At 50.8% G+C, this 27,684-nt stretch overlaps 11 protein-coding genes across 11 annotated transcripts; 5 read left to right on the forward strand and 6 right to left on the reverse strand.

Moving 5' to 3' along the window:
* Nucleotides 1-952: 952 nt before the first annotated feature.
* Nucleotides 953-3,984, reverse strand: CC77DRAFT_924762 (hypothetical protein; the record flags this gene model as incomplete). Its single annotated transcript, XM_018533819.1, has 3 exons — nucleotides 953-1,848; nucleotides 1,902-2,788; nucleotides 2,840-3,984. 3 exons carry the CDS (start codon nucleotides 3,982-3,984, stop codon nucleotides 953-955), a joined length of 2,928 nt encoding a protein of 975 aa, XP_018391278.1.
* A 2,052-nt stretch (nucleotides 3,985-6,036) lies between these two features.
* On the reverse strand, nucleotides 6,037-8,430 carry CC77DRAFT_9341 (ANTH-domain-containing protein). Its single transcript, XM_018534363.1, has 5 exons — nucleotides 8,280-8,430; nucleotides 7,956-8,196; nucleotides 7,598-7,788; nucleotides 7,435-7,546; nucleotides 6,037-7,388 (listed from the first exon to the last, which is right to left on the reverse strand). The coding sequence occupies exons 1-5, from the start codon at nucleotides 8,325-8,327 to the stop codon at nucleotides 6,133-6,135; spliced, it is 1,848 nt and encodes a 615-aa protein (XP_018391279.1). The 5' UTR covers nucleotides 8,328-8,430; the 3' UTR covers nucleotides 6,037-6,132.
* A 178-nt stretch (nucleotides 8,431-8,608) lies between these two features.
* Nucleotides 8,609-9,747, forward strand: CC77DRAFT_9302 (CS-domain-containing protein). Its single transcript, XM_018534149.1, has 2 exons — nucleotides 8,609-8,951; nucleotides 9,009-9,747. The coding sequence occupies exons 1-2, from the start codon at nucleotides 8,727-8,729 to the stop codon at nucleotides 9,354-9,356; spliced, it is 573 nt and encodes a 190-aa protein (XP_018391280.1). The 5' UTR covers nucleotides 8,609-8,726; the 3' UTR covers nucleotides 9,357-9,747.
* Nucleotides 9,748-9,857: 110 nt separating this feature from the next.
* On the reverse strand, nucleotides 9,858-13,397 carry CC77DRAFT_951980 (hypothetical protein). The gene is made up of 3 exons (XM_018535402.1): nucleotides 12,544-13,397; nucleotides 12,359-12,495; nucleotides 9,858-12,309 (listed from the first exon to the last, which is right to left on the reverse strand). Exons 1-3 carry the CDS (start codon nucleotides 13,059-13,061, stop codon nucleotides 10,139-10,141), a joined length of 2,826 nt encoding a protein of 941 aa, XP_018391281.1. The 5' UTR covers nucleotides 13,062-13,397; the 3' UTR covers nucleotides 9,858-10,138.
* Nucleotides 13,398-13,471: 74 nt separating this feature from the next.
* Nucleotides 13,472-14,499, forward strand: CC77DRAFT_1045648 (Molybdopterin biosynthesis MoaE). Its single transcript, XM_018527414.1, has 2 exons — nucleotides 13,472-13,586; nucleotides 13,740-14,499. Exon 2 carries the CDS (start codon nucleotides 13,766-13,768, stop codon nucleotides 14,291-14,293), a length of 528 nt encoding a protein of 175 aa, XP_018391282.1. The 5' UTR covers nucleotides 13,472-13,586; nucleotides 13,740-13,765; the 3' UTR covers nucleotides 14,294-14,499.
* Nucleotides 14,500-14,985: 486 nt separating this feature from the next.
* On the reverse strand, nucleotides 14,986-16,002 carry CC77DRAFT_9478 (hypothetical protein). The gene has a single exon (XM_018535165.1). It carries the CDS (start codon nucleotides 15,827-15,829, stop codon nucleotides 15,329-15,331), a length of 501 nt encoding a protein of 166 aa, XP_018391283.1. The 5' UTR covers nucleotides 15,830-16,002; the 3' UTR covers nucleotides 14,986-15,328.
* A 1,271-nt stretch (nucleotides 16,003-17,273) lies between these two features.
* On the forward strand, nucleotides 17,274-17,952 carry CC77DRAFT_1055983 (hypothetical protein; the record flags this gene model as incomplete). Its single annotated transcript, XM_018527870.1, has 3 exons — nucleotides 17,274-17,409; nucleotides 17,459-17,726; nucleotides 17,781-17,952. The coding sequence occupies 3 exons, from the start codon at nucleotides 17,274-17,276 to the stop codon at nucleotides 17,950-17,952; spliced, it is 576 nt and encodes a 191-aa protein (XP_018391284.1).
* A 273-nt stretch (nucleotides 17,953-18,225) lies between these two features.
* Nucleotides 18,226-19,984, reverse strand: CC77DRAFT_1015220 (hypothetical protein). The gene is made up of 3 exons (XM_018523977.1): nucleotides 19,156-19,984; nucleotides 18,874-19,102; nucleotides 18,226-18,777 (listed from the first exon to the last, which is right to left on the reverse strand). Exons 1-3 carry the CDS (start codon nucleotides 19,949-19,951, stop codon nucleotides 18,492-18,494), a joined length of 1,311 nt encoding a protein of 436 aa, XP_018391285.1. The 5' UTR covers nucleotides 19,952-19,984; the 3' UTR covers nucleotides 18,226-18,491.
* On the forward strand, nucleotides 19,767-22,184 carry CC77DRAFT_9380 (hypothetical protein). The gene has a single exon (XM_018534584.1). It carries the CDS (start codon nucleotides 20,113-20,115, stop codon nucleotides 21,853-21,855), a length of 1,743 nt encoding a protein of 580 aa, XP_018391286.1. The 5' UTR covers nucleotides 19,767-20,112; the 3' UTR covers nucleotides 21,856-22,184.
* On the forward strand, nucleotides 22,185-23,890 carry CC77DRAFT_9314 (hypothetical protein). The gene is made up of 3 exons (XM_018534208.1): nucleotides 22,185-22,634; nucleotides 22,709-23,068; nucleotides 23,124-23,890. The coding sequence occupies exons 1-3, from the start codon at nucleotides 22,514-22,516 to the stop codon at nucleotides 23,705-23,707; spliced, it is 1,065 nt and encodes a 354-aa protein (XP_018391287.1). The 5' UTR covers nucleotides 22,185-22,513; the 3' UTR covers nucleotides 23,708-23,890.
* On the reverse strand, nucleotides 23,890-25,795 carry CC77DRAFT_9469 (G protein coupled receptor family protein). Its single transcript, XM_018535112.1, has 3 exons — nucleotides 25,581-25,795; nucleotides 25,132-25,534; nucleotides 23,890-25,087 (listed from the first exon to the last, which is right to left on the reverse strand). Exons 1-3 carry the CDS (start codon nucleotides 25,708-25,710, stop codon nucleotides 24,073-24,075), a joined length of 1,548 nt encoding a protein of 515 aa, XP_018391288.1. The 5' UTR covers nucleotides 25,711-25,795; the 3' UTR covers nucleotides 23,890-24,072.
* Between the last annotated feature and the right edge of the window lie 1,889 nt (nucleotides 25,796-27,684).

The following is a 27,684-nucleotide window of genomic DNA, read 5'->3' on the forward strand; positions in this document are numbered from 1 at the left end:
GTGACGATCATCAGTTGCCTTTACCCGCCTCACAATAGCGAGATGAACGAGAACGAGATAAGTCATATTCTCAAAAAACTGTATCTCCGTCTCAAGTCCTGCGAGATGCATCGCGCCCGGGACACCACGTCGCTTTCCACGCGTTCCTGTTACATCTATCTTGAGCATCTCACTAGTAAGTTTCCCATCCCCACTCTAAACCTTAATGCTCCGCCGCATCGATTCCATCGGAAGAACTGCAAGCCATGCCACCATGCGTCCAAACCAAAAACCAAACCTCATCTAAGTTACCCAACCCCTAAATGCTTGTCTCAACAGTCAGGCATGCACAATTACGCAGTATCAGGTTTGTCAACGACTTCTTATCATTGCGCGCACACTGAGGTTGTCATCCGATCAAGGCACGCGCGCGGATGTCACCCCTCCCCTCCCGCTACCCAAGCGTTCAATAGTCGCAACGCTTAACATTATATCGTTTCTCCGCACCGCGTACACAGGCGATGCGTGCGGCAACCTTATCATAAGCCGATGGCCTGGCTTAACGCTTCTCCGGGTCGCGTCCCGAGATGTTGGTACGACGGCTGGTCTGGACGTTCTAGGACTAAACTTTGGTAAGCAGTGAAGACAAATGTAGCTTTGACGTTGCGGAAGCGCAAGAACCTTTCGAAGCACCATATACCGTGACACTGGTGTAGCTTAGGAAGTAGCAAAAAACAGTAGTCGATCAAGCTCGATCTGGGTTTGTGTGATAAGCGGATATGTAATGCATTCACCATAGCATCACGATTTGTTGCATCGCCAGAATGATTGGTGCTTCAGTTGTGACATCGTCATGAATTGGGACAGGTTAGGGTATTGTCGACAGAATAATCGCTACAAGCATGACAGCAGGTCTTCAAACCACGTCCACCCTTTCATCTCCGTGTGTGCTCCCATCACCGGCATAGAGGTCTTACTCATCATCACTGTTAGTAATGATATGTCGCTTTCTCTTTCTGCCAGCACCCGGTCGTGCACCGCCCATCTTCGCTTTCGTCTTCTTGTCCTTCACCGCAATCACCGGCGCCAAGTCTGAAATCCTCTTCCGTGGTCTGCCAGGCCCACGACGAGTTCTCGTTGCCACACTCCTGTCTGGCACAACCGCCTGCTCATCATCAGAGGCCGGCTCAGTTACATCTTCCTCTTCGTCATCCTCTTGCGTAGTCAAGACATATTCGTCGTTATCTTCTTCAGTGTCCTGAACATACTGACTAGTCTGAGTACTCTGCGACTCAATGACGGCGGGGATGTCGGGGTCACTTGCTTCTACTTCCGCATCTACGCCAGTGTCTGTGTCTGTGTATGTGGAGTCATTCCTGCCGAGTGCTTCACGCATGGATTTCTTCGCTATCTTGCGTCCAGGTTCACCGGTCGCTGCCTTCCGTGCTTTGAGTGTTCCAGAATGCCTTTTCGTAGCAGTCTGCGCATCACTGGATTCTAGCATGGCTTGGGCCGCTGCGCGCTTAGCAGCTTTAGCTTCTCTGGCCTTTGCTGTGGCGGCTAGGACACGTGAGCGATCCTCGATGGGCTGACTGCTGGTAAGTGACTGCCTCTTCTTCGTTCTTTGTTTGGTTTGCTTGACTGCGACGGCCTTAGCATTCGGCTGTTTGAACTGCGCAGTCTTCTCCTTGGGATAATTATAGTTGAAGTAGAGCTCGGTGCCTGCCTTTATATCTCTGGTCGCAAACAGAGCAATGCGGAAAACTGTGTTGCAGAGCAGGTTCTTAGGGCTACAATTCGTGTACTTATCGTCGGCATTGTTGATAAAGCGTAGCTTGTTTCCCATATACGTGGCATCAACTTCTTGTTCTAAGTCATTGAGTCAGCAATCTGGTACAGATTAGTGTGATTTGAAGACTCACTTGAGTTCAATCGAAACAGGTACATCGTTTTCTGGTAGTCGTATATGGTAACTCGCCGATCGCCTTCCTTGACCGAGATAGCTTCACCGGTATATTCGCCAATGTAATCGCCGCTTTTGATGTCTTCGCCCATGTAGAGTCCAAAACCGTGCACTTCAGAGTGGCCCAGCAACGTCTTCCGAGGAACACCTCTTTGGATCGCAACATTGCAACAGTTGCGTTCAATCACGTCGTCGTTGTATCGGTTCACTGGATCGAGGACTTCAGACGCTCCGCAAGCGCCGCAAAGGTCTGCATCGCACTCTCGGTTAAATTTGGCGCAGAGGCACGAGATGGTAAAACATGGGCGTTTTCCAGGTCCTATCGTGCAACTGCAACCAGGGAAGCGTCGATTGCATGTCCGCGAACATTTGCACGTCTTCTCACAATTGATGCCCTCCCGGAAGCACCGGCATTTCGCATCCTCACAAGTGCCTTCGTGTTTACATGGGAAGAACGGCTTTCGCTTTTCCCAATGCTGTGTCATATCTTGCTGTAGCCACCAGTTTGCATTGAATTTACCGGGAGGCGGTTTTGCGCCCTTAGATGCAATCATTTCGGAATTCGGACAAGTATTAAAGGCGTCTGGGTTTGCAGGCAACTTGTAGTTGATGACCCTCTCGATATCAGAATCGTTGTCAAAGTGTGCAGGCAAGGGGCCTTCTTCGTGCTCGTCTTCAGTATCATCTCCGCCGTAAGCCGAAATGCGGCGGGGAGTTCTTTTGGTCTCAGAGCCTCGTCGACTAGTGTCGTCAGTCGCTTGTGTGGCGCGATCCTCATCCTCAGAATCCGTTTTCCAGGAGTCTTCGGGTGCTTGTCTGATTTCGCCATGGAGTAAGCAGTTATGTCTGTCAAGAATGTTAGAATTGCGTCTCCAAAGATCACACAATCAAACTCACTGATGGCAAACTCTACACAACATCTCCTTATAAGTGGATTGCCTGGCAGCTTGTCCACATGCAGTCTTCTTCGCTACGTGATTCTGAACGGCTTCCGATTGTCGAGCAAGGTACCAGATGCTAAACTCGCATTCTTGAAGAACCGCTGCACAAGCCGTTGCCGCAAGTCTCAGAGCACTGGTAGAAGGCTCTTTGAGCTGGGGCAAAAACTCCCGCCATTTCCTGTCATTCCGTTTGAACAGTACGTTTCTCTTTGGTACTCCATCTCGCTCGAACTCTTCAATGTCGTACCGCGATCGCTCAAGCACATGTGCTTCAAAGTGTTTACTGCCAGGTGCTAAATCGTTGATCCGGGTGATATTTCGTTCTGGTGCTAGCAACCAATACAAAATGTCATTCCACGCGATGCCTATCTCGGACAGGAAAACTTCTATAGCGTCTTTATAGAACCGACACTGTTCCTTGCGAAAGTCCAACGGGCCGTTTTCGTCATGTGTCATCTCGTAGATATATGGAAGCGTATCTAACAAGATCTCGCGACCAGTATAGTCCTCGTCCTGAAAGTAGGGTGTTGCGAGCAGCTTTGACTCATTGTCCGCGAGAATGTTGTTCCTCAAACTAACGTACTCCTTAAAGGGAGGGATCATAGGTGCGTCGCTTTTGTATTTTGTTGGAGACGCAGCCAAACCGGATTTAGTTACTGTGTCTTTGGGTTTGGCTTTGACGTAAACTTCTTGACTCATATCTAACATACGTTTCGTGTTGGCGCTCCGGTCGAACGGTACCTGTATCGGAGACATGTTCTGGAAAGGAGAGGTGGTCTGTATGTATCTCTGTGGTAAGGTTGATTTTGGTGGACGCTTCTGCTTGCGGCTTCGAGCGCGAAGCTCCTGCTCTTGGAAAGTCCTTTGACGCAACATCTTAACCGAGACCAGGTATGCGTGTTCTTCATGTCGTTCCGCGAGATGACGCTTCAAACACTCTTCTACAGCCGAGCGAGTAGTGATAAGCACGTTTGTCTGCAACGGAAGAGCCGTGCTTGCTTGACCGTCACTACGTCCGCCAAGCACCCCCGTGTTTTTGGGCTGTGCTTCACCACTCTGAATCACTTCGAACGATGCTGGGTTGGATGTGTTTGCTGGCATAGTATCTGAACCCGGCGGCAATGCTCCAGACGCTTCGCCTGGCTCTACAGATCCCTGAACTGAACGCTGTACAGTGGGGGTAGCGGTACGAGACAGCGGAAGGGCAGTGCTAAGGGCACGCTCTGGTACAGCTTCTCGTGTTTCCTGATGAGATAGTAATGTCAGTGGGTTTAGAATTAAGTTGCGTTCTTCGGGTCTCTCAGTTTGAATAGATTCTTGCTCAACATAAACAGGATCGGTGTCGAAGAGAATGTTAATGTCACCTGGTGGATCCTTGCTCTGGCTTCGACGCGTTATAAGAGGCGACGCGAGTTTCGTACCGCTCAAGCCTGCATCAGGACGATCTGAGAGAACCTCTGGCGTCTCTTTCTCATTACCCGGAAGGTGATGCGGTAACCTGACAGGGAGACTTGGTTTGGAGAATCCATCATTCCTCCGTTTCACTGATTTGATGGCTTTCTTGTTCCGCCGTGGCAGTTTCTGAATTGCTGACACGCTCGGGCTGGGTGCTTGCGCAGTCACTGGAATTGCCATATTGTTGTCGTCGCCATCCAGTCCTGCGTGGTCGCGCCCAGAAGCCGTGTTTACGCGATTAGGGAGGAGGGTCCGTTCACGGTGATTATCGGCAACATCCCTGATTGGCTCCATGGGTAGAGGTTCAACATGGCTCAAAACGGGCGCAATCGCGTCACTCGAAGCAGCGAGGGCTGAATTCGTGCTGTACGCAGGCTCAATGACACGTCTGTTGGTTTCCGCGATTGCACGTGCCGTAGCGCTTGGATCTGACCTCGCTTTCAGTATGTTCAACGGCCAGGAAAGAGGTTGTGCAGCCCCAGAGAGTACCACGCTTGGTTCCGGTAGCTTTGTGACTGGCGGTTGGGGCCCATATGGTGAGCGATACACTGGGGTAGCTAAATATGAGGATTCCATAAGAAAAGGTTGGTCCAGACCGGTTTGTTGAACAGGCCCAGGGGGCTTGGCTCGCTGGGGGAGCACAGCTTCGTGATGCGTATTAGATTGCGATATCGGCTTTTGTGTTGTATCAGCCGGAAGTTGATCATCTCTAGTACTTGCTTCGTGTTGCGTTATCCCTCCTAATGCTGCCGCTTCTTCGTTGATTACAAGGTCAGCAACGCCGGCAGGCTCTGCAGGCGACGTCTTTTCCCTCGCTTGTTTTGCAAGATTGCTATCTCTTGTATTGCCATCTCTCTCAGACATGTCGTTGCCCAGATTCCTCACATTCCTTTGTTTTGCTTGTCTCTTCGCGGCAGCTAGCTTCCATTCAGCTGCAGCTTCCCGTGCATGGGATACCTCTTCAATGCCATCTTGTTCAAGTGTCTGACGATTCCGCCGCCGTACTGTAGTACGAGGTACATAGCTAGACGGTTCATCGTCATCCAAGACGATGGGAGCGTCAAGAGACCCGTTGGGTCTCATCGTTGAAGACGCAGATGCGAATTTGCAAGCGCGAGCGGGCAACTCCGTGCTTTATCAATACTGTCATGAGAGTCGGTAATAGAGACGAAAGAGATCGTGGTCATGCTGCAGTTTGTATAATGCAACTTGAAGCGAGTGGGGTTGTTGTGGCGGATTTGAAGTCTGACGGAGTGAAGCCGACGGCAGTCGCGCTAAATCTACGGTTACGCGTCGGCACGTGGCTTCTATTACCCCTGCGTTCATGAAGACGGCAGCGGCGGTTGTGTAACCTCCACTAACGCAACTCTTGAGTTAGACGTACACTCGAGATACAGTCAACTGTTGATTCAAATAGGACAAGCAGCATAACACGTTAGTGCGACAGTAATTATGTATTGCATTTGCAAGGGGCTCCTCCTTCCTTGAATCCTCCCAGCTGCCCAACGAAACTATCAGATCGCAGATACATGATCTATCACAAAACAGCCCAGTCTGTCCTCCGAGCATCTGAGGTTGAGCGGGCTTCCAACGCTCCTTCATAGCGACCGATGTACGCACACCCAGCTTTGGGAGTGCGGCATGATTATGTCCAACCAAGTACGTAATAATTACAGCGGCAGGCAGTTAAAACGCCATTCCAATGAAAATAATAGCTTCAAGCGTGTCACGCGAACTAGCTTTTAGACCTCTTAGATCCCAAAGCTCATCACTGACCCATCAACCCGTTCGATTCTAGCCAAGGAAGTTCTGCTGTTGTTGCTGACCAGGTCGTGGGAAGACACTTGTTGTAGGTACTGCGTCCAAGCTCATCCCGCCCATTGTACCTTGTGAACCTGCATTTTGCCAGCCTTGACCTGTTTGCTGGTTGACGAAAGCGCTCTGTCGGAAGGGATTGGTACTGCCCGTCGCATGCACTGTCAAACCACCCTGTGAAGGTGCGGCACTTTGTGGAGAAGGCTGCCGTGCAAATGGGTTCGTGCCTGTAGGCGTTGGTTGTAACGGCTGCATGGGTTGCTGTTGCTGCATCGAAGTAAATGGTGATTCTTGGATGGGTGACATTGAGTAAGGCGGAGAGTTAACGGGGGATTGCGATTGTGGTGAAAACCCAGTGTTGTGTTTTGCAAACGGATTCGTGGATGAACGGTTGAGCGAACCTGTGCTGGTAGGGCTGGTAAGCATCTTGGGCTCGGCACTAGGTAACATCGACTGTCGAAATGGATTTGTTGATGTTTGTTGTGGCTGCAGAGGTTCGGCAATTGTGGGAATCTGCATCTGCTGCTGTTGTGAGTAATCAGGCATACCACCTTGTGGTATTGATGGCATGGTGTTCTGCACGCCAAAAGGCTGCGGGGAATAGCCTCCGAAGCCCGCGCCTGTAAATTGTTGTTGGATCTGAGGTGCCTGCATCTGCGGCGCCTGTGGTTGCTGTTGCATCTGAAATGGGTTGGTACTCTGCCCGTTCTGCATCGGAAAGGGCTGCTGCTGTTGGGGAAAGCCCATATTCGCAGTCTGCTGTGGAACTTGGAAGCCTGTTTGTTGGGGGTACTGCTGCATCATCGGTTGCGTGGCCATGGTCTGTTGGTTGTCCTCGAGTGATGCAAAGAGATCAATTAGAGGTGCGCTAGATGAAGGTTTCGCCGGCGCCGCTGGTGGTTGACTGCTAGTAGTATTCGAGGATGCAGCTACGGGCTTCGAATCGATGGGTTTGCTGGCGCCATTGGTAGGCTTACCACCATTCTTCTTGGCTTCCTTCTCGGCGATGTACTGCCGTCGGTTGATCTCGAAGTCCTTATCGTTTAGATATTCTTCTAAGGATGCTGCTAGACTGGTAGGAGCATGCTTGATCTTGGGGATCTCCAGTCTTGTCGAGTGTTCGTGCGCTCTTGCAAGGCTGAGGTATTGAACAACAGCTTCAGTCTGCTTGACGAATGTGCGATATACTGCCAGGGCACGCGTTGCATCCGGTTTGGATAGTTCAAAATAGTGTTCTGTCTAATTAGTACACTGCAACCCAAGTACGTATGCTGAACCCACCGAGAATGTTGATAGTGCCCTCGTTCATAACGTGGAAGAGCACCAATAAATCCATCGTGAGCAGTCGGAACGCTGTCATGGTAATCTCGTTTTCTGGTTCGTCGTCGAATGGCTATACAAAGTCAAACCAGCAAGGGATGTGGTTGGACATGGCTGCACATACCTGACACTTGAGCAATGATCTGATCTGATCCTGCACACTCTCTGCCTCACGAAGAAGGCCTTTTTCTACAGTGAGCCGCTTAAGCCGCCCCTCGCCGCCGCGCACGTAGTCGACTTTGGTGGCGCCATATTCGATCGCTCGACGTAGCAGGTATTCGGAGTAGGTCCGGATGTTATGTCCCTGGGTCTGTACTATCGCACGCAATGTTAGCACTTTGTATACGCTTTTAGTCGCAAGCCAAACCACATCCGCCCAAACTCACAGGACATTGGGCGGCGTGCTTGCTGCCCAATTCGTGTCCGCGATAGAGGTGCATGAGCCTGGACACGTGTGCTTGGGACGAAATCTCAAGACATACCCTCTGTAAAATGGTTGATGGCCAGCTTTCTGTGCGGGTTTTGCGCCAGAAACTTGAGCGTAACCTCGGGCTCTCCCTCTCTTATCATGAGATGTACAATGATCAAGCTCTTGAATACGATGGTCCATGTCGAGTCGCGCAATCGGTTCGTAAGGGCGCGGAAGATCTCAGCGACACCAGCTTCGCCGGCATGCGTCGCGACGAGGATGTGTTCGACATACTTGGATTTGGGTGCTGCGAGCTGCGAGACTTGTCAGTTTGCTGTGACGGCGCAACGAGTGCCAATGACGTGAACGGGAGGAGGGTGGGCAGGCGCATAGCTACCTTGATCTTGGTGCCACCCTTGACACTCTTCTCAAAGGAGCTGGCCATGAGTTGCTATGGATACTGTCGCTCAGACAGATCGCTGCCCGGTTGGGCCGCTGGCTGTGTGTTGCCGTTGGTGTTACCGTGGGTTGCGGGTGTCCTGGCTATGTGTCGCAATGGAGAGCTCGGGTGTTCCTAGGACAGCATTACGGCGCGGGTGGAAGGATAGGAGACGTCGCGTTATCAATAGAAGTGAGGTTAGACCCGTGGATGTCAAGGCCCGAGGAGCATGTCCGTTATTAGAGTGGACCGGGGTAGGGTGAGTGAAGCAGGGCGCATGGTGGAGCTTGCGCTTGCGTCGGTCCTGCTGCGAACGATGGATCGGCGGAGGAGCGTCATCGTGTCCCGCCCACGCTCCCCCTCGCAAACACTGAAACTTTGCAAAACACCACCAAGCCATTCACCATGTCTGCCTCGCCACCCCCCGAGGAGAAGAACAAGGCCGACGCCGAGGCGCGCGCAAAGGAGCTGGCCGAGCAGGCGGCGCTGCCCTACAAATGGGACCAGACCATCAAGGACCTCGACATTACAATCACCATTGATGCCAAGTACAAGGGAAAGGACCTGGTCGTCGACATCGGCCGCAACAAGCTCAAGGCCGGCATCAAGGGCCAGGAGCCCTTCATTGACGTTCGTCGCTTCCTGTCCTGTCTGCAGATAGCCTGCGCTGACTAACGCCTTCTCCAGGGCGAGCTGCCTCATCCCATCCGCGTCGACGACTCCACCTGGACACTGGCCTCGGTCGGGTCGCAGAAGGAAATCTCTATCCACCTCGACAAGGTGAACCAGCTCGAGTGGTGGGCACACGTAGTCACAACCGCGCCAAAGATCGACACGTCCAAGATCCAGCCCGAGAACAGCAAACTAGGCGACCTCGACGGAGAGACACGGGGTATGGTAGAGAAGATGATGTTTGACCAGAGGCAGAAGGAGGCAGGAAAGCCGACAAGTGACGAGCAGAAGAAGGCGGATATCTTGGAGCAGTTCAAGAAGCAGCATCCTGAGATGGATTTCTCCAATGCGAAGATGGGTTGATGAGGCGACGGTACATGAGGTACGCCGCTACAGAAAAGCAAAGGGAAATAGACTCCGGAGCTGAAAGCCTATACACGAAAGAAGAGGATGGCGCAAGCGACTCTTCAGCGGATCTGGAGATCGCATCGTCAACCAGATTGGCGAAAGAAGATACCAGATGGTTTGCACCGACTTTAGCTCCGTCGATGTGACTAATCAAAGCTTCGTTGTGTTTACTTCTGAAGGTATGCACCGTGTTATTCTTCGTCAACACATGAATGTAGAACACTACGAGTGGCGATGGGCAGAAGGAAGTACCAAGACTGGTACCGTCAAGTTGATATTATAGCGTGCAGGAAACAGGGAGCATCTGATCGTTTGAGAGGCCAAACAACAGTTTTCCCCCTGTCAAGAAGGAGCGAGCTTTTCTCAGGCTGTACCTAGCACTTGTTCATCACGCCTTCCCAAACATTACTGCCAAGCCCCACATGTCAACGATATTACGCCTCTCAAACGTACGCTCATCGCATCGTTGCAAACTGTCCGTCACTAGCATTTCACAAATTTTTCATGTTCCTACCCAAGAATTGGAAGGGACAAGGGGACAGGAAACATGAGTCTCGCACATGAACAGGAACGACAGAAGAGCATGGCTGGAAGACAAGAACGTAGCTCTAGCGTGCCATTGCCACGAGTCACAGCATAGCCATCACAAGTCCCATGCTCCCACGATAGGCATGTTACATCTTTTCAAAATTGTTCAGAGAAGAGTGTTCGTGCTATCGATTCAAACCAGTGTTTCATCATATATTTCCTCTCTCCCTACTCCCCTCATCATCCTTCCCATCGATAACCGGCGCCTCAACGACAAGCAACTCCTCTCCCATGCCAAAAGGCTGCAGGTTCTGATTCTGACTCGCCCGCCTCTGATGCGCACTAAGATTCAAGCTTGGTTGTCTCTGTCTGCGTTTCGGTAACGGTGGAGGCGGCGTTGCTAGTTCGTTACTAGCAGCACTGCTCTTCCTTCTGCGCATCTCACGGAAGACATCCTCCCCATCGTTTTCTTCTCCAGCATTGTTACCACCGCCAGTCCTAGCGTCCTGGTCTGGGAAATGCGCGGCTGGTAGGAGGGAGGCCGTACCCAAGGAAGCTGTACCTAGCGGTGTTTTGGGGCTATCAATGAAGTCCTCCACTGATCTCTTGCTGGAAACGACAGGCGAGTTGGTAGTAGGGGCGACGGGTTTCCGTTTTGTGAGATTAGCAAATGTGTTTGAGGCAGCGGCGGGGATGGCCCAGGTCTGTCTCTTCTCGTTTTTAGGGTGCGGGAGAGGTGTGCCCGGGGGTGGGAGGGGTTGGCCTCTGCCCATGGGTTCTGTGTGGGATTTGGAGATCGAGGGGTTTGACTGAAGTTGCGGACGGGCATCCAAAGACGACGACGACGAGTCATGATCTGGGTTTGGGCCTTCAGATGTCGGTGGTCTATTATTGGTATTGGCGTTGGGCTTGGTGTTCTGCTTGGCTGCGAGCCAGTTCCTGGCCGCTGCTGTGGCGGAGTTGAGGGACTGATTGATCGTTTGTTTCTTCGTCGCCATATTGTTTGCTCCTGCTGCTGCGGCGGCGGCTGCAGCGATCTCTTGTGCGGTTAGCTCTTTCGACCTGGTTCGCGAATGCTCTGTGGTTGGGACCGGTGCAGATGCAGTGCTTTCTGCATATATTGATGCAGCAGAAGTGTCCTCTAAGGAACTCTCTGATGACTCCGTTGTCTTGCGCGCGCTCTTGGGTCGTACGGGCGACTTCGTAGGCGATGTGACAGGAAGTGATTTTACACTTGTCGGTGTCATGGTGCGGTCATGTGCAATCTCAGCAGAAGCATTCGACGAGTCAATTTTCACCTGAGCGACAGACGATGAGGACCGCATCGCCCGCGGTCTCACTGACGAAGATGAAGACTTGTGATCCGTCGAGGAAGATATACCAGTGCCAACCTCTTCCGAGTCAACGCTTGATGCAATAGAGAAGTGCGCACTTGCCAAGTCGGCCTTTTCATCAAGCTTCTCAGCATCCGAAATCGCGGTCTCAAGTGTGGCTTCATCCTGCTTGATCTTGTCTGTATCTTCCTCGTCATCCTTTGCACTGTCTTCCCAGATACCGCCTCTTATGATCTGCGCGATAGTATCGGTAAACGGCATGTCATCCCAATTAGGCAACACCAACGTCTCGTTCACCACTTCTCGTATGCGACCCTCGATAGCCCTGAGAACAACGCCATATGTAATCTGACGCGAACTCACGATTGGCTCAAGCGAGAACTCCATCTTAGGCGGTGTCTCAAACGTCATCCAGAGTCTGTTACTAGGTGGAGGTTTCACTCTGATGAGAATATGACCATCAAGCCTCTTTAACACAGTAGCCAACACGAGTGTCACCTCGCGAGCTTTGAATCGAGTCCCCAGATCGATCCGAACGGTAGCTGAAATTTCAATGCGGAAGTTTCCTTTGTAGCTAACATCTGCCTCCACAACAAGATCACCATCGACAGTCAGCTCTTTGAGCTTGGGATTCGTGATAAAAGGCGGGAGGGTGCCCATGTCGACCTTGCGTAGCTGTACACTGCTAATAATAGCCGGCTTCGGGACGCGCGCGATCTTCTTGTTGATCTTACTCGCGATAAAGTCTTTGACTTGCGAGGTCTTGTATAGAGCCAGGAACACTCTGCCAATCAGCGCATTGATCCAGCGAGTATGGAGGTTCTCTTCCGAGGCATGCAACTGCTGCACTAGCTTGACAAGATCGGGTGTGTCGAATTTGAGTGGAACAAAGGGATGGTCTGTATCCGTGGGGTCTTTCTGATTTTCCTGAGCGTTTAGCATTGCGTGGTAAAAGTCTTCCTTCTCAGAGCAGTTGTCAGAGAACAAATAGAAGCCTTTCGCCGCGTCCGTGCCGTTATTGTCCAGCTGCCGGATTAGTCGAATGCCTGGATATATCAGTATTACAGAATCATAGATCCTAGTGTAAAGGCATACAGTTTCGCTTGATCCATAGCTCGCCCTCTGGTATGCGCTCTCCACCTCCATATATATCTACTTTGTAATGCGCAAGCGATATGACGTGTCGTACTTCAAGCTGATCCTCGTTATCGTATAGCATCAGGTGTCCAAGGCTGCTCTACATTAGTCCGATTTCCCGTGTTTGGGATGCATAAACATACCGTAAGACAACATAGAAGACGTTGCGGGCCTTTTTGTTCTTTGCATTCGTTGCTTCTATCGAAGGACTCGTGGTCTTGTTTCTGTCAAATATGCCTCTGTATATGGATTGATATACGCTTGGGCTTTCCACGGCTACTACAGCCCCGGCTGGCGTTGTTCGATCTGGGGGTTTGCCATTGACACCCCCTGGCACGTACTCTCGGCATACTGCGAAGTATCCAGCACATGCGTCCGGCTCGTGAGTCCTGCCCTTTAGCTTCTCCAGTATCTCATCATCTATGCCCACACCCAGATGCACGTTATCGCTGTCCTTCCCGTGTGTGGATCCATTCGACTTCCTACGTTGTCCTGAAGCTGTCCCGTCCTGTGTATTGGCGGTGATGCTTTCCTGTCCAACAGGGCTGGTTCCCAGATACCAGACGGCCACAAGTACAGCGGGCAGAAGGGTCAGCCCTCCCACGAGGTAGCCCCATACGAATATCTTGAATACGGCTCCATACCCCCAGTCCCCGCTCATCTTGGGTTATGTCTTATGCTGTATTGTGGACCATCCCTCGCCATATATAAGTTCGCGAGGGCTTTCGTTCGTTCGTGGATAGAAGGCGGTTTCGTGTATGTGTTGGAATGTAGGTCGAGAGGTATTCGGCTAACACGGCGCGTCGAGACAGGCAGGGGAGCGAATGACGTTGGCGGCTATAGAAGGAATGCAGGGGCCCGTTCGTGTACGTTGCGCGAATGTCTAGTCAGAGGACTCAGGCAATAAGGCAATAAGGTGTTCACAAAGACTAGTAACCTCGGACTTGGCTCGCAGTGAAAGCAGTCATTCGACGCGAGCTAGAGCTATGGTATGAGCGGGGCCGGAGTTAACGCTCCACGTGTGAGGATGCAGGTCGTTGATCGGCGCTAAGATAATGTCCCGCGCTGCTATCGCTATGACGGCATCTTCGACATTTCACCAGCACGTTTTTGGCAGGGACCAGTACACTCGAAGTCGACATCCCGAAAATCCTGAGATTGTGCTAGTATAACAAGTTCGCTAAAAGTAAGTGAATCCTATACACAGCTCGGTATCTATGGCGCGGCAGAAGTCAACCGGCAATGGTGGGGGTTGTATCTTCCTGCTCTACCTAGGTATATTGTAGCGCATTGATATAGATTCTGAAAGGGTACAAGCTAATCATCCTACAACACCTAGGCATATAGCGCCGGTCTCTCACCAACATGGCAACCACAGAATCTCAATCTTACAATCCGGACATACCGTCAGACCCTGTGACCAAGACCACAGACACCATCCATGTCGAACTCACTCCGCACGATCTAGACTCCTTGTCAGCAACAAGATTTGTCCGCTCTCCATCCGCAGGCGCAACCGTCCTGTTCATAGGCACGACTCGCGACTCTTTTAACAACGAGCCTGTTTCATCTTTGGCCTACACTTCTTACGCTCCCCTTGCCATCAACACACTCTTTAAAATCGCTACATCAATCCTCACAAAACATTCATGCACTAAGATCGCCATCATTCATAAGTTGGGTGAATGTCCAATTGGCGAGGAGAGCATTGTCATTGCAGTATCGTCACCGCACCGCCAGGCGGCATGGAGAGCTGGTGAGGAAGCATTGGAGGAGACGAAGGATAAAGCTGAAATCTGGAAGCTCGAGAGGTTTGAGGGGGGTGAGGGTGTTTGGAGAGCGAATAGAGACGGGCAAAAAGGTGTCAAGGTGGAAGATGGAAAGCCTTCATGATGAAGAGAACGTTAAGTCGGATGCCATCCCCAAATAGACTCTTGAAACCTGGAAATATGCCGATTGCTGAACTTTTATGGATCATCCTGTGATACTACCTGCCAAGTGGGCGACATCCGTTGGGTGGGTGGTAAGATATACAACAAGTCGCGCTGAGCAATCAACCTTAAAATGGTGCGTTAAGGTGATGGGTTTTCAGCCCCAGGATGATGAAGCTTAGTGAAAGAGTAAGCCATGTAAGCTTATGGTGCACGATTACAATGGAAAAGCACTTGTTTGAGCCAGTGTTCCTATCTTTGCGCTGACGACATAAGTCGTGGACATGAGCACAAATGTATTCACTCGTCATGTTGATCGAGTACGGAGCTACTTGAACACGTGAACTTGCATGTGTGCAGCATGCAGCTGTTCCAATCTTGTACTAGAAGAAAGCTATTCGTAGACCATTGTGTACCAGGGTTATGGCTCTAGGCACCAATGTGATGTCAAAACAAGCAGCAGTCAAGTAGCACAAATTCCAAAGCCTCGCGAAAATCGCCCATCAAAACCCGCTTTAGCCGAGACATGGCTGAGTGACTGGATGTTGGAAGTGAGACATCCCTCATCGATGTCACATTCAGCCAATACTGTGAGACATGTCTGTGTACCCCTCCTATTGAGCTCTGGACCGACCCGAAAGCAATTCGGAGTCGTTGAACGCCCATCTCCCAAGCGATTAACCGGGTATCTTTCATATAGCTGGATCGAAGGATGGCGCGTTCATCCTCCACATTCCAGCGCGGCAGTCTGCATGTGACGCATTAACACCAACAGCCTATATGATCTACGACACGTTGATATTACAGAAAAATCTCGACTTGGCATGAGGCGGAGTAGTTCATTAGGCTTGGGATGCTGTGCCTTGGGTGCGAATGCTCATCCGATGAGGCGTTGAGAGATTACCGCAGCTGTGTTACCATGCGCGGCTGGTAGTGCCCTCAGCCTTTTCATTGCATACACTATTCTTACAATCGTACTCGTACACGTCTACAGTCGTTATTGGTTCTTCTTAGAATCATCCTTCTCGTCCTCCTCTATTATTCGCATCTGACCGGAGGCTATTATCATCTCACTGATGCTATTTGGTACATCATCTTCAGATTCGTAGATTCGGTCGTAATTCAAGCGGCTCCGTAGAACTGCCCGAGCTTCTCTCAGGTTGGCAATATCAAAGGTCCACATTGCACCACCTAGTGCCATAATTCCGACGCTGGCACAGTTCATCGTTGCCAGGTTCAGAGCCTGACAGGCATCTGAGAAGGGACTAAAGTATTCGTGCGGGTTCGTGTTCGCTTCATAAAACTTTGGCATAACACGAAGCTGCCGTCTCCATACAGCCTTCCGCGTTATTGCAGTTGATGCCAGTAGGCAGGCGCTCCCAAGGAAGTATATCGAAAGTTGGCGTAACGATCGTGGAGATGTGACAGGTGTGCCTTCGTACGCGCGTTCAGCCGCCCGTGCAGGCGGTTTGGCCGGCGCAGCTGCTGGTTGGCTCATCGTTCTCGAGATCGGAGTCTTCTGGAGAGTTCACGTCAACTACTACAGTCGTGCTGCAAGTAATCTGGGGCGATCTATCGTGTGACTGCAGGACTAGCGTCGCATATCGAATTCGTTGCGGACCCCCGAGCGTGTCTCTGCTGACGAAGAGCTAGAATTTGCGCTTGCCGATCGTCGTACAATCGAGGTGGTATGGCGAAGATACCCGGAACGGTTGAGTTGTTAGCCAGAGAGGTGGGGTCGTGAAGCAATGGCAGAGGCGATGTGTTCGCCAGCGGGCATCACAAAAAAGTTGTGATGGAAGCCGCGGTCGGTGGGTCTCGGGCCGTGCGCCCAGAAACCCCACAATGGCTGGACCCTCGTCGTGCATCACAACATCTCCCTGCCATCTACAAACAAGCTCTCATCTGCACAACGCACTCAATCCGACGCGTAGATTGCTAGCTGTCGAACAACAACGTCGATCGAGAATTCGGAATTGCTCCAGCCGCACGTGCATCGTACCACGCATCATTCCCCACAATGAATCTGGATGACAAGACGACTCGATGTTGAACTGCAGCGCTGCAGTGATCATCACTAGGAATATTCCGTCGAACTAGTCGCTAGCTTCCAATCAAGAGCGAGGGACTCAGCCTACGGTTCCATGTCGTTCAGCCACTGCAGCCACTACAACGGATTCCGGGCTCCTGGGATTCTTACATGGAACTATGAGTAAACATACCAGACAAACATGCATGACGTATGGCATGTTTCTCTAATCACGCACTCCTTCGTGGAATCTCTCAAGATACTGCTGTATACTCTATTGTACAATCATGTCACAAAAATACTCACAGGCCGTTTGATCCCCTGAAACAGGCTACTTTTTTCTTCGTCATTGTTCATTCCATACCGCATAACGCTCTGGGATGCATTTCGATGTCTATCGCATTAAGAGAAGTTTTCAAAGCTTACGCATGCATAACAAGTATGTTGGCACTGGTAGTCCTCGCAACCGGGGGGCTAAAAGATCATGGTGGAGTCCTGACTGCATGCATGTATACTCCCATGGCACGACGTGATCTAGGCCCGCATCAGCATGCTTGGCCTATTCCTGTCTCTTCTTAGTTTTCATGCAGTACATTCTCCGCAGTGCCTATCTCTCTAAGCCATACTGTGAGATGTACAAGGCACTGCGGATCGCGTTGTCGATCACCCGGATGCTGCGGGAGAACGACATTGCTTCTTTGGCCCAACGCTCAACAAGAAACGCGAGATGATACACTGGAGATACGAGCTTTGATAAGCTGGGCTCAACTATAAAGCGAATCTATGATCCCCTTCGAAATCATCATCAGCCTTCAGCGTCTACAACGATCTATCCGATAGTCCATTCCTTCAGATCTATACACACCGTCACTCGCTTTCCCACGGCCCAGATCACTCTCATCTCTAGCCAAAAATGCTCTTCAACAACCTCGTCACCCTCGTTGCTTCGGCTTCCCTGGTTGCTGCTTTGCCCGGCTATGGTCAACCGGCTAAGTCTTCCGGATATGAGGCTCCTCCCCCTGAGAAGGAGACTGGAACCTGCACTGCATGTATGTATGCCAACGCCGCTTTGTATGGTCTTGAATTAACTCTTCATAGCTGCATGGACCACCTCTAGTGTCGGGGAGTACGAAACTACCTGGTTGTCTACCAAGACTGAAGTCGTCCCGGTCACCACTGTCACCGAGAAGCTCCACACTACTACGGAGCCCTGCCCATACACCACTACTGGTGCTAGCACGAAGACTCTGACCGACTACACTACCCACTTTGACACCAAAACCTACTCGACTGTGACAACCATCTACAACACCGTTGTGGAAAGCGAAGTCAAGTCGTCTACCAAGTGCGAGACTGTGCCATTTGTGTAAGTGTCAATCTACCCTCGCCCAAGATGATCTTCTGGCTCACATTTGCATAGCTCCACCGCTACTTCCTACAAGACTAGCGTCTCCACTGCTAAGGAGACCATTACATCCTCCAAGACCGCTACGGCCGTCATTACGGAAACTGCGAAGAAGCCAACCACTTACATCTCTACTGGCACGACCACAGTCTGCACCACTAAGGAGGGCTACGGCGGTGGCTACTAAGCCGGGAAACTACAGTATAGCGGAAGCTAGCACTGAGGCCTACGGGATCGATGGCCACACAAAAGTCCAGACATGTATCGCTCCTCATGATTGCAACGTTGTTAATAGAGGTGGAATCACGTCACCTTTCAATTCTTTGTCACTCCTTTAGACTACCATTTTACCCAGCAATAGAGCTGCATGATTAAAAATTTATGATTTGAACTCAAAGCGGTTGCACAAGACCATCTTGCAACATTGATGATTCGATCAGCGTGCTGGTGCTAGCATGTAGGCACAACGTTGTAGAGTCACACTGTGTTTTGATCGCAATGCCTGCTTGCCTCCAGCACTTTGTTTCCCTGTTTGCAGCTGCGTGTATCTTGTAGTATTATAAGTTCGACGTTTTCCGAAAGTCTACAACTATGGTATCATGAGACGAGGTCAAGCCGCGAACCCAATTCGTGTACAAGTCCACTAATATAGCCAACAAACAGATTTCTAAGCAAATCAACTCAAACGTGAACCCCTCGACTCATAAATTCCAACCAAACCATCCCTTAATATCTTGACCTGTGCTGGGGTCGCTCAGGCCCCTGCATCATAGCCAAACGCGCAGGGTTCATGCCAAAGGTAGTAGCCTCGTCGGGTTGCTCCGGCTCGGCGGCCTCTGCATCGTCACCACCCTTCTTGCCTGACTTGGCTTCCTTCTTCTGCTTGCGCTCGCTCTGCTTCATTTCGACTTCAGTCTTCTTAACACGGTCGCGGGCACGCTCGTCATGCAGTTTCTCGTTCTTCGCTGCGATCTTCGTTTTGCGGGCTTCGCTGTTGCCGCCACCTCCTGCGCTGTAATATGGAGTTAGTATGTGTCTTCATCTCTCGTATGGTGGTCTTTCGGAATTGTGATAGTGGCGGGAAATGAATGCGCGAATGGAATCTTACCTCAGCTCGACGTTGATCTTCCTGCCCTCCTTCTTCTTGGGGTCTGGGAAGACTGAGTGGTGGTACTTCTTCAAGCACGTCACCATACGGTCGTAGCGGTCGAATTCGATGAAGCACGTGCCCATGAACTTCTCTGTGCCCTTGTATGTACGGAGACGGACTTCGGTGGGCTTGATCTTTTCGAAATGCTTCTCGATCTGCTCTTTCGTAGCGCTGTAGGGAAGGTTGCCTGGTAGCTCGCGTTAGATAGGTCGTGATAGGTGGATCATACACAAGACGTACCGACAAAGACGATGAAACGGCCCTTGTTAGCCTCAATTGCGGCTTGGGCTTCCTCTCCCTCTATCTCCCTCTCCTCACCACCCTCGACTTCTACTTCAGCGCTTTCTGCAGCGGCGTCACCATTGGCCTCAGCCTGGGGCTCCTCAGCCGAGGTTTCTCCATTGGTCGCTGCTTCCGCTGCCTTCTTTGCCTTCTTTTCTTTTTTGTCCTTCTTCTCCTTCTTGTCCTTTTTCTTTTCCTTCTTCTCAGCCTTGGACTCGGCATCTACTCCGTTGGTTTCTGCCGAGGCGTCTTCAGCTGCGTCTTCCATAGGCGTGTCCTCGGAAGTGGCAGCATCCTTGCTCTTCTTGGATTTCTTGTCTTTCTTATCCTTCTTTGACTTCTTTTCCTTCTTCGCAGGCGCGTCTTCGGTGGCATCGGGCATTGGCTCATCGTCGTTGACACTGATGAAGTTCTCAGAAGATTTCATCTCCTCGATAAGCTCAGCCTCAGGCGCGTCCTCAGAGGCATCGGCATCCTTGGACTTCTTGGACTTCTTGGATTTCTTTTCCTTCTTGTCCTTCTTTGCATCTTCCAATGCGTCGTCGATAGCAGATGTGTCGACATTGTCCTTAGACTTCTTGGACTTCTTATCCTTTTTGTCCTTCTTTTCCTTCTTCACCTCGGTCGCATCGACTGGCGCATCCTCGACATTGTCGGCTTTCTTGGATTTTTTGGACTTCTTTGGTGCATCTTCTGCAACCTCGGCGTCGCGCTTGCGCTTCTTCTCGGGGGTATCAATCTTAGACTTGGACATGGTGGGCGCGCAAAAATGTTGTAGATAGGTAGGAGCGTCGCGAAACGAGAATGGAGATTCTCAACTTTTCTGCCAGGGCGGTCAAAGTAGGGTTATCTTGGCGCGTGAAACCACAGATGGAACGCGCACCTTGAGCACCAGTATTTTGGCCGCAAGCCATAATGCGGCCACCGGCGCATCGAACCAAGCTTCCACAGGGCTCACTGAGGCCTCCGACAACACGCTCCTCCGACCGTCCATGTCCACGCCAGTTTTCGTACAAACACCCCCGCCAATTCCTCGTCGCGCACCAAGGCTCGCCGCGGCCACAACTACCGTTCTTGTACCCCTCCGGCCAGCACCTTTCCAATGGCCAACTACAACGTCTCTTCTCCATTAGCGCAAACCACAAGAAATTCATTAAAGAGACAGCAAAATTGAGTGTGCGGTACAGCATTCTCATCTTTCTCCTCTCATCATGCGTCAGTATTGCGAGTCTGGGCATATTGAGCGAGCAACAAGAGCGGGCCTTTCCGTCGCCCCATGAGTGGAGTCTGATCACGAGGTTCAGGTTCAGGAGAGGAAAGTGGTGGCAGGTGCCTGAGAACAACGAGGAAGAGGGATTCCCCAACTGGGCGCGGGTTTACTCAGAGCTGGAATATGCGCTGAATCGACTGGAGAACCCGGACAAGGATGGAGCGGGCTTGATGGATCAGGAGGAAGGAGGGATACTAGTGCCCGGCCTAGGCAAGGCAGGTTTCGACTTGACAGCAAAAAGCGAGGAGTGGCGGCAAGGGTACTATGAAGTCCTAATGGGCATGGGCAATGCCGCGGAAAGACTAGACGGATGGGTAACGGACAAGTGGAGGAGAAATGTATGGGCACCAGAGTTCATTCAGTCACCCTCGAATCCACGACCGAAGGCTGTTCTCCCTGGTATGCCCGAGCCGCCAGATGAGGAGCATCGCACACCCGCAGCGGAAGCGCCAGAGACGTTTTACCTCAAGATAATCACCTCGAAAGGCTTCACCACATACCAGCGGCTATCAGCTGCATTAAGCTACGCAGACTGGCTCAGCTTCAGAAAGCTTCCAGATTCTGCAGAGGAGATGTATAGGTGGGCACTCGACATCGCGATTGCAGGTCTGCCGACATCTGAGCCGTCGGCGGTCATCGATCGCGACAGTGGCATTCTTTCATCCACAGCGCCGAGAGAAGCAATAACACCAAACATTGTTTATGCCGCGACGAACTTGGCCACATTCTTAGCAGAGCAACGAAGAGTCACATCTGCGCTTCCGATATTCATATCCTTGCTTCGTGCTCGCATCGAAGCGGAGGAGGAGCGTGTCCCTCTGGCACAGTCTAAGAAAGACAACACACTTGCCGGCACTCTATTCAGCTTGCTGCGCGAACCCGACTACCCAGATGTGCCAGCTTCTGGTGACGAACCACTTCTCCGGAAGGAAAGCGATCGTTGCGAAGAGGCTGCCTTGAAGAACTACATAGGCGAGATCCTTTTTGCGACAGCTGGCAGCTCATCTGGCCAGCGCCAACAAGGACTCTCTTGGGTGCGTGACGCTGTTTCCACTTCCAAGCTTGCGCAATCCCTTGAACCTATACGTGCAAACGACGACCTCCGCAAGAAGTGCGAAAAGTGCGAAGAAGTTGGTCTTGAGTCATGGGGGAAGATCATGACATACCTGGCTGCTGAGGCACGCGAAAAACGCGATCACGCGAAGAGCGGGGGTCTGCAGGGACTAGTGTGGAAGGTCAAGGGCACGAAGGACTTGGATGAGAAAGTAGAAGACTTGGAGGGTGAAGAAGAGGGTGTGATACTTCGGTTGAACAAGCTCAGAAGTAAAATGCTCAAGGAGGAGTACGCTGAGATGGATCGCAAGTACGCGCGAACCTTTGTATTCTAGGAGCCAGGTGTAAGATATGAGAATGGTTTTGGACAGGACCTTCGTCTGCATGTTCAGCCAAGTGCTTACGAGCAATCCTATGCAACACCCCTCACGACTCCTGCATCAGTCTCGCCATCGCAACTTATCGCACTTGCATGCTCACCAGTAATGGCCTTGACACCTGAACATCATGTTTCAGACGCAGATCACTTTAGCCTTCACCCTATCAACTCAGTGCATCCCTGCCACGCGGATCGCTACGACCGGCTCGCTATCAGGGCCCTAGCGCCCGACAACCAATCATCCAAGCCACACCCGCTGTCAACTCCAACTAATTCGAACGTTCCTTTTGGTCACCCATCAAACATGTTCGCACGTGTGCCGGCTTTCCCGACTATTGGCAGGGGCAGGTGATTACCATTCGGGTATATAGGCGAATTAGTGAGGGTATGTCTGCCATGCACAAACGAAATGTCGCTAGGATGCGACTGATGGGGAAGGAGAATGAGTGGGTAAATGGTTCGTTTGGTGGCAGCTGAGGGAGGTGAGTTGGTAGTCAGCTGGGTGTAGGCGTTGGTATAAGAAATCGTTAATTCATGAGACGGCTTCTACGCGCAATCCGACACTGATTCTGTTTGCATCTACTACCCTAGCCATACACTCAAAAGTCGGCACGATGGCTTTCAGATCGCTCGTTGCTTTGACTATGGTGGTTGTGCCTCTGGCCAACTGCGCGCCACTTACATTGCAGGAGAGGCAGACACCAAATGGGGTCCCAGATTATGTACTCAAATACGGTAAGCAATCTTGATACCCCAACACCCTTGATTTGTCAAATGCTGTGTAGCAGGACTAACTAATACATATTTAGCGCCAATCGTCTACCTTCACTCAGAGGATACCTATTTTCCTACCGATATACAAACATTCCTGGATAACACGACTCCCCGCGTAAACTTCAATGAAGTTCCTGGCCCTTCAAAACCTTTGACTACATCCAACCTCGACCAAATGGGCAGCGACGTCTGGCTCACATCAAACGATGATGTGACGAAGGATCCCACATGGATCAAAGGCACAAAACCCAACGGACAAGGAAAGACCGAAGGAGCAACTACCGCGGCTATCATTGTGAACGATAAAGGAGACGGCAATGTGGATGCCTTCTACATGTACTTCTACGCCTACAACTATGGCGGTAACGTACTTGGATGGAGCCAGCTCAACTTCGGTACATTTTCCCCTTCTTTTCCAGACTACACCCGACTCTAATACGAATTCTCTAGGTAATCACGTAGGCGACTGGGAGCATGTCATGGTCCGTTTTCAAAACGGCTCTCCCCAAGCAATCTGGTACTCTCAACACGCCAACGGCCAGGCCTTTCGCTACAACACCGTCGAAAAGTCTGGCGACAGACCTATTGCCTACTCCGCCAAAGGCTCTCATGCGAACTACGCCATTTCTGGAACCCACGATCACACAATCCCCAATCTCAACCTCCCTGGTGGCGTTCTAGAAGACTACACTGACAAAGGCGTAATGTGGGATCCGGTGCTATCGGCCAGCTTTTACAAGTTTGATGCTGGCAACAACGCCTTCTCGGCATACGATGGTCAAGCGCCGACTGCATGGCTGAACTTCAAGGGTAGGTGGGGTGATGAAGAGTATCCTGAGAGTGATAAGAGACAGGTCAAGCTGTTTGGACAGGCGAAATTTACTGGTGGTCCAACGGGTCCAGTTGATAAACAGCTCAATAGGGAGAAGATTTGTCCAGATAACGGGCAGCTCTGCATTCTGAGAAGTATTCTCGTGCCGAGGAGGACGGGTATGGATAGCATTGTAAGAGATCGAGATGAGGTCGTTGGGTGATTCAAGACATCATGGTGCTTTTGTGTATTCACTTTAATTAATAAGAGATGATTTGGGGCTACTGCTACGTAAGAACGCGCATGGTGGAGTCCTCCAGCATTTATGAACATTATGACCGACTTAGCCATATATACCAAGACAGGTGGACACCACTACATCTCATGCGTCACCGTCTACCCAAATAGAATACCATCGTTCTCACGTCAAAATATGAACAGAAATCGCCAAAGCAGAGAAGGCCATAAGACATACATGAACCACACAGGTGGTAATTGTGGATACTTCTAAGATAATAATAAACCTCTATGAAAACGAATGTACAAGAAACCAATGGTCGAATATGAATACATTCGAGTACTGTTGCACTATTGTAGTGCTACAGTAGTATCACGAGGTAGAGAAGAATTGACGGCGCATCGGAACTCTCGATCAGGTTGGGCTTCTGGTTCCATCGCATCATGGTTTGACACCTCGGAGTGACGGACATCGACATTATGTTTTGTGACATCGTCTAACGCAACATCAATAGCAGATTCACGGGTGTCCTGTGAGCTCGTCATCGCCCCCTTACGATATGTGCCTCGTGATGTTCGGTCCGGCCTTGGCTTGCCACTGAGTTTCCACATCACTGTACTCCAAGCTTGTCTGCACTCCCTGCGGGTGGTGAAAATGTATATCGTGGCGTTCCAGGCCCCTTGGAGAGGTAAGACGATTGCCGAGGTGACGTTCAGAGCGAAGCTTGGGCGGTTCTTCGTGAACTGGTACATGCGGTTGATACTGCTGGGCAGCCAGACAACAAACAGGGCCAGAAACATAAGGAAGGCCACTTGAAAGTATGCCATTGCTGCAGCGTGGCCTTCAGCAGTTCTCTTTATAGCAGGACGAGATTTGCATAGTGTAGTTGGCGCCGTTGCCGTGCCCGCTGTGGGGCTTACGGCAACAACTGTTGCCCTATACCCATTCCTTCCGGCTGTGCCCTGGTGTAGAATTCGCTGGGCTTCGATGTCCTCGATCTGGATACTAGGCGTGTAGATAGGAACAGGAGCTGATGATGATTCTGTGGCCAAATCATCCATTCTGCTGGGCTTAGAAAGCAACCGGTTGCTTGCGAATGAACTAATAGAGTTTTGGTCCAGCTCAGGGGAAACTGCGCGGGAGATTGTATCGTGCGTCTGAAAATCGCATTTGATCTGTGTCGTTACCATAATGTTGTTCATGCCGAGCAAAGAACCCCGTGCGGCATCATGTATAGGGGCAGTCAATGAATCTCTTCGTAGGAATTGTTTCGAGCCGCGAGAAACTGATCGCAGTTCAACCCTCTTTCTCCAAATGCGGTAGCCGGTAACAATGTAGATACTGATGGTCACGGTGATCACAACCCTGGGAATATTAGTGATGTTTAACATGATGAGGGCAGAACATACCAGGCAGGAGCGTAGAAGAACGCGATGCGCATCCATTCAACGTCAGATGCTACCCAGCACCAAAGAGTTGCCGACCCAATGACTTGATGTCCAGTCCTGTCTAGGGTGAAGTACGCAAGGACTGGTACTGCTGGAACACCATAACTGCATGCGATATACCATTTCTCTAGATGACGTAGCTGCTGAGCATCGTACCCGTAGAAAAACACCAGAAATACATTTGTGGCCATCGATAAACAGAAGAGAGAATCTGAGACCAGGAACCATTGGATGAGTAGTCCCTGAAGCTCGCATAGGCCGGATGGGGGTTCTGAGCCCTTCGGTAATACTGCGTTTGACATCAAGGTTGCTATGTTGGTCAAGATGTTGCCGAAAGTCGCGAAGAAAACCAGACGATTGATCGCTATGCATGATTAGCCCATGAACTTTGGTTAAGTAGGAGAACGTACGTTTTCTGAAGAATGGGAAGTAGACAAAGGTGCTAATGATGAACGCTGAACCAATGACGGAAAGCCCGGATGCTGTTCGTGTGGCAATCACGATAGCATTATCTCTGCTATGAGAGAGTGGAGTAGTCATGCTTCGAGTCCTTTACATAGGCGTAACTTTGCTCGGGAGGGTGTAGGTAATACGCTGAGATCAGAGGGACTTGACCTTCTACGATGGTGATGGTAATACTAAGAGTGACTGCTTGTCCTGACTGAATGCGCGTCCTTGTGCTTAGAAGTTATTTGACGTCTCTCACCGCTTCAATGGCATTGGGATTCAAGACTGCAAACAACCGGCATAGTCGAAATAAGGACTAACAGGGATAAGTCGTATGGCGTGAGAGTAGCCGCGATGCCTTGTGGGGTAATGCAGGTCTTGGGGATTTGAAGGACCTCCAACCGTGGAAGAGATTTGTGTGAACAACGCAGGGTCGCGGGATCCATGCAACTCAGACTATGAGCGTAGTCTAGAAGGTGGGCTTCTCCGCCTGTAACAATGTAAGACGCTTGGTAAATCGGCGTACAACGCGCTTAGCGAAGGACACGAAACCCTTACGCACTACGTCGTACAAAGCCTAAAGAGGGAGGAGAAAGATGCGGAAAAGATTGGACCACTGGGATGGTTCGTGAAAATGTCTTCACACAAATGAGGTGTTGTGCACAGCAGTAGCGTGTTGATACTGTGCGTGTTTGAAAGATATTCAATCAGAAGTAGCGCAAGATAAATTGGAAAGGCACAGGCATCCACTGTTATCTTACCTTAGATACTCCGGTACATGCCTAGCTAGCACAGCCGTGTTTGTAAAGAACGGTGTTTGCAGCAAGCGACAGCTACTTTTGGCAACAGCATTGATGTACTGGCGTCCACAGATGGAGAGCCCAGGAAAATGGCGTACAGGCAAACTGCCATCCTCAAAGCTAATACCGACAGATGATCCATGACATAGGAGAATTTGCCAATAGGGTTTGTGATCTAGAAGGCGGTGTTGTCAAGAGCTCGACGTGGGAGATGCCAAGATACCAGGTCATCTTTCCCCGCAGCTCCACTTTGATCCCATTTGGCAGCTCCTTCGACGCACGTCCCGTCCTCCGATTTCACCTGCACATCACTATCGTTGAACAAAGGATTTTCGAAGCGTACTAACTGAATCCGGGCGTCATGGGTAGCTAGGGAATGTAAGACTATGGCGTATCGCGTCACATCGCATCACAATCATCGTTCCCGCTACTGTATCGACAATGTACAATCCCGCAAAAGCCCTCTTCCGATCAATCGGTAGCTGAAATTCTTCGTGATATCAATCAGAGCATGTCGCCAGGACTTTCGAATACTGGTGAAAGTTGAGTAGCTGTAGCATCTGCAAAGCGCTTACTGAGTATACCAATCATAGAGCGCATCACAGACCACCAACCGCTATGCGCAGTCATCTGGTCACGCAACACCTGTTACTAGGCCGAGAGCGATATTTCTGGATAATGAAGAAAGCATTCGCCTATCAAACCCTATCATGATACGCCATCACACACCCATCCAAGACCTCCAGGCGAATGGCATTCTTCGCCCGAAGCTTACTACGAATGCGTGGTGGAGTTCTCAAGCCTCTTTTTGGAAAGGTAAGAGGACAAAGGACAATGTGTAAACCTCATATAATTCTCAATCATGATACAGCCTGAACATCGCGATGTTGTTCGTGAGATGCGATGACCATGAACTCTCAGCGATTGATGGCGTAATCATTCTTTGCTGCCACTCAACTCCAAGCTACCCCAGACTTATCCGAGATATCAGCCACACGCTATATCACCAAGGGCTCTCGACATGGCAAAATCCGGCAAGAGGCTTTAAAATGGGATGATACACGCCTTTGCACCGGGATCGCTCAGCCCTAACGTTGAGTGCAGAATTGGTTGCTCAGCTACAGCGGCTCCGCCTTTGTTACTGCGGCGATGGCTGCACCCTTACATATTACGCCACCGCCGATTCAGGATTCCAGAACTCAAAAGAAACTGCTATGATTACCAGAAAATAGGTAATGGAACTATCCCGAGTTCTAAAATTGTACGG

This window comes from Alternaria alternata (assembly GCF_001642055.1).
Source record: "Alternaria alternata strain SRC1lrK2f unplaced genomic scaffold CC77scaffold_1, whole genome shotgun sequence".
Lineage (NCBI taxonomy): Eukaryota > Fungi > Ascomycota > Dothideomycetes > Pleosporales > Pleosporaceae > Alternaria > Alternaria alternata.

Excerpts from the sequence above, each read along its gene's own strand:
- CC77DRAFT_9341 (XM_018534363.1), bottom strand. The coding sequence starts at position 8,327 with ATGGCCAGCTCCTTTGAGAAGAGTGTCAAGGGTGGCACCAAGATCAAG. Across the intron at positions 7,789-7,955 it reads CATCAACCATTTTACAGAGG|TACAGACCCAGGGACATAAC; the intron begins GTATGTCTTGAG and ends TGCGTGCGATAG. Across the intron at positions 7,389-7,434 it reads GGGCACTATCAACATTCTCG|AACACTATTTTGAACTATCC; the intron begins GTGGGTTCAGCA and ends CTAATTAGACAG.
- CC77DRAFT_9302 (XM_018534149.1), top strand. The coding sequence starts at position 8,727 with ATGTCTGCCTCGCCACCCCCCGAGGAGAAGAACAAGGCCGACGCCGAG. Across the intron at positions 8,952-9,008 it reads GCCAGGAGCCCTTCATTGAC|GGCGAGCTGCCTCATCCCAT; the intron begins GTTCGTCGCTTC and ends CGCCTTCTCCAG.
- CC77DRAFT_951980 (XM_018535402.1), bottom strand. The coding sequence starts at position 13,061 with ATGAGCGGGGACTGGGGGTATGGAGCCGTATTCAAGATATTCGTATGG. Across the intron at positions 12,496-12,543 it reads GTCTTCTATGTTGTCTTACG|CCTTGGACACCTGATGCTAT; the intron begins GTATGTTTATGC and ends AATGTAGAGCAG. Across the intron at positions 12,310-12,358 it reads GCTATGGATCAAGCGAAACT|GCATTCGACTAATCCGGCAG; the intron begins GTATGCCTTTAC and ends TGATATATCCAG.
- CC77DRAFT_1045648 (XM_018527414.1), top strand. The coding sequence starts at position 13,766 with ATGGCAACCACAGAATCTCAATCTTACAATCCGGACATACCGTCAGAC.
- CC77DRAFT_9478 (XM_018535165.1), bottom strand. The coding sequence starts at position 15,829 with ATGAGCCAACCAGCAGCTGCGCCGGCCAAACCGCCTGCACGGGCGGCT.
- CC77DRAFT_1015220 (XM_018523977.1), bottom strand. The coding sequence starts at position 19,951 with ATGTCCAAGTCTAAGATTGATACCCCCGAGAAGAAGCGCAAGCGCGAC. Across the intron at positions 19,103-19,155 it reads CCGTTTCATCGTCTTTGTCG|GCAACCTTCCCTACAGCGCT; the intron begins GTACGTCTTGTG and ends GCGAGCTACCAG. Across the intron at positions 18,778-18,873 it reads AAGATCAACGTCGAGCTGAG|CGCAGGAGGTGGCGGCAACA; the intron begins GTAAGATTCCAT and ends TCCATATTACAG.
- CC77DRAFT_9380 (XM_018534584.1), top strand. The coding sequence starts at position 20,113 with ATGCGGCCACCGGCGCATCGAACCAAGCTTCCACAGGGCTCACTGAGG.
- CC77DRAFT_9314 (XM_018534208.1), top strand. The coding sequence starts at position 22,514 with ATGGCTTTCAGATCGCTCGTTGCTTTGACTATGGTGGTTGTGCCTCTG. Across the intron at positions 22,635-22,708 it reads AGATTATGTACTCAAATACG|CGCCAATCGTCTACCTTCAC; the intron begins GTAAGCAATCTT and ends ATACATATTTAG. Across the intron at positions 23,069-23,123 it reads ATGGAGCCAGCTCAACTTCG|GTAATCACGTAGGCGACTGG; the intron begins GTACATTTTCCC and ends CGAATTCTCTAG.
- CC77DRAFT_9469 (XM_018535112.1), bottom strand. The coding sequence starts at position 25,710 with ATGACTACTCCACTCTCTCATAGCAGAGATAATGCTATCGTGATTGCC. Across the intron at positions 25,535-25,580 it reads CTTCCCATTCTTCAGAAAAC|CGATCAATCGTCTGGTTTTC; the intron begins GTACGTTCTCCT and ends AATCATGCATAG. Across the intron at positions 25,088-25,131 it reads TTCTTCTACGCTCCTGCCTG|GGTTGTGATCACCGTGACCA; the intron begins GTATGTTCTGCC and ends TAATATTCCCAG.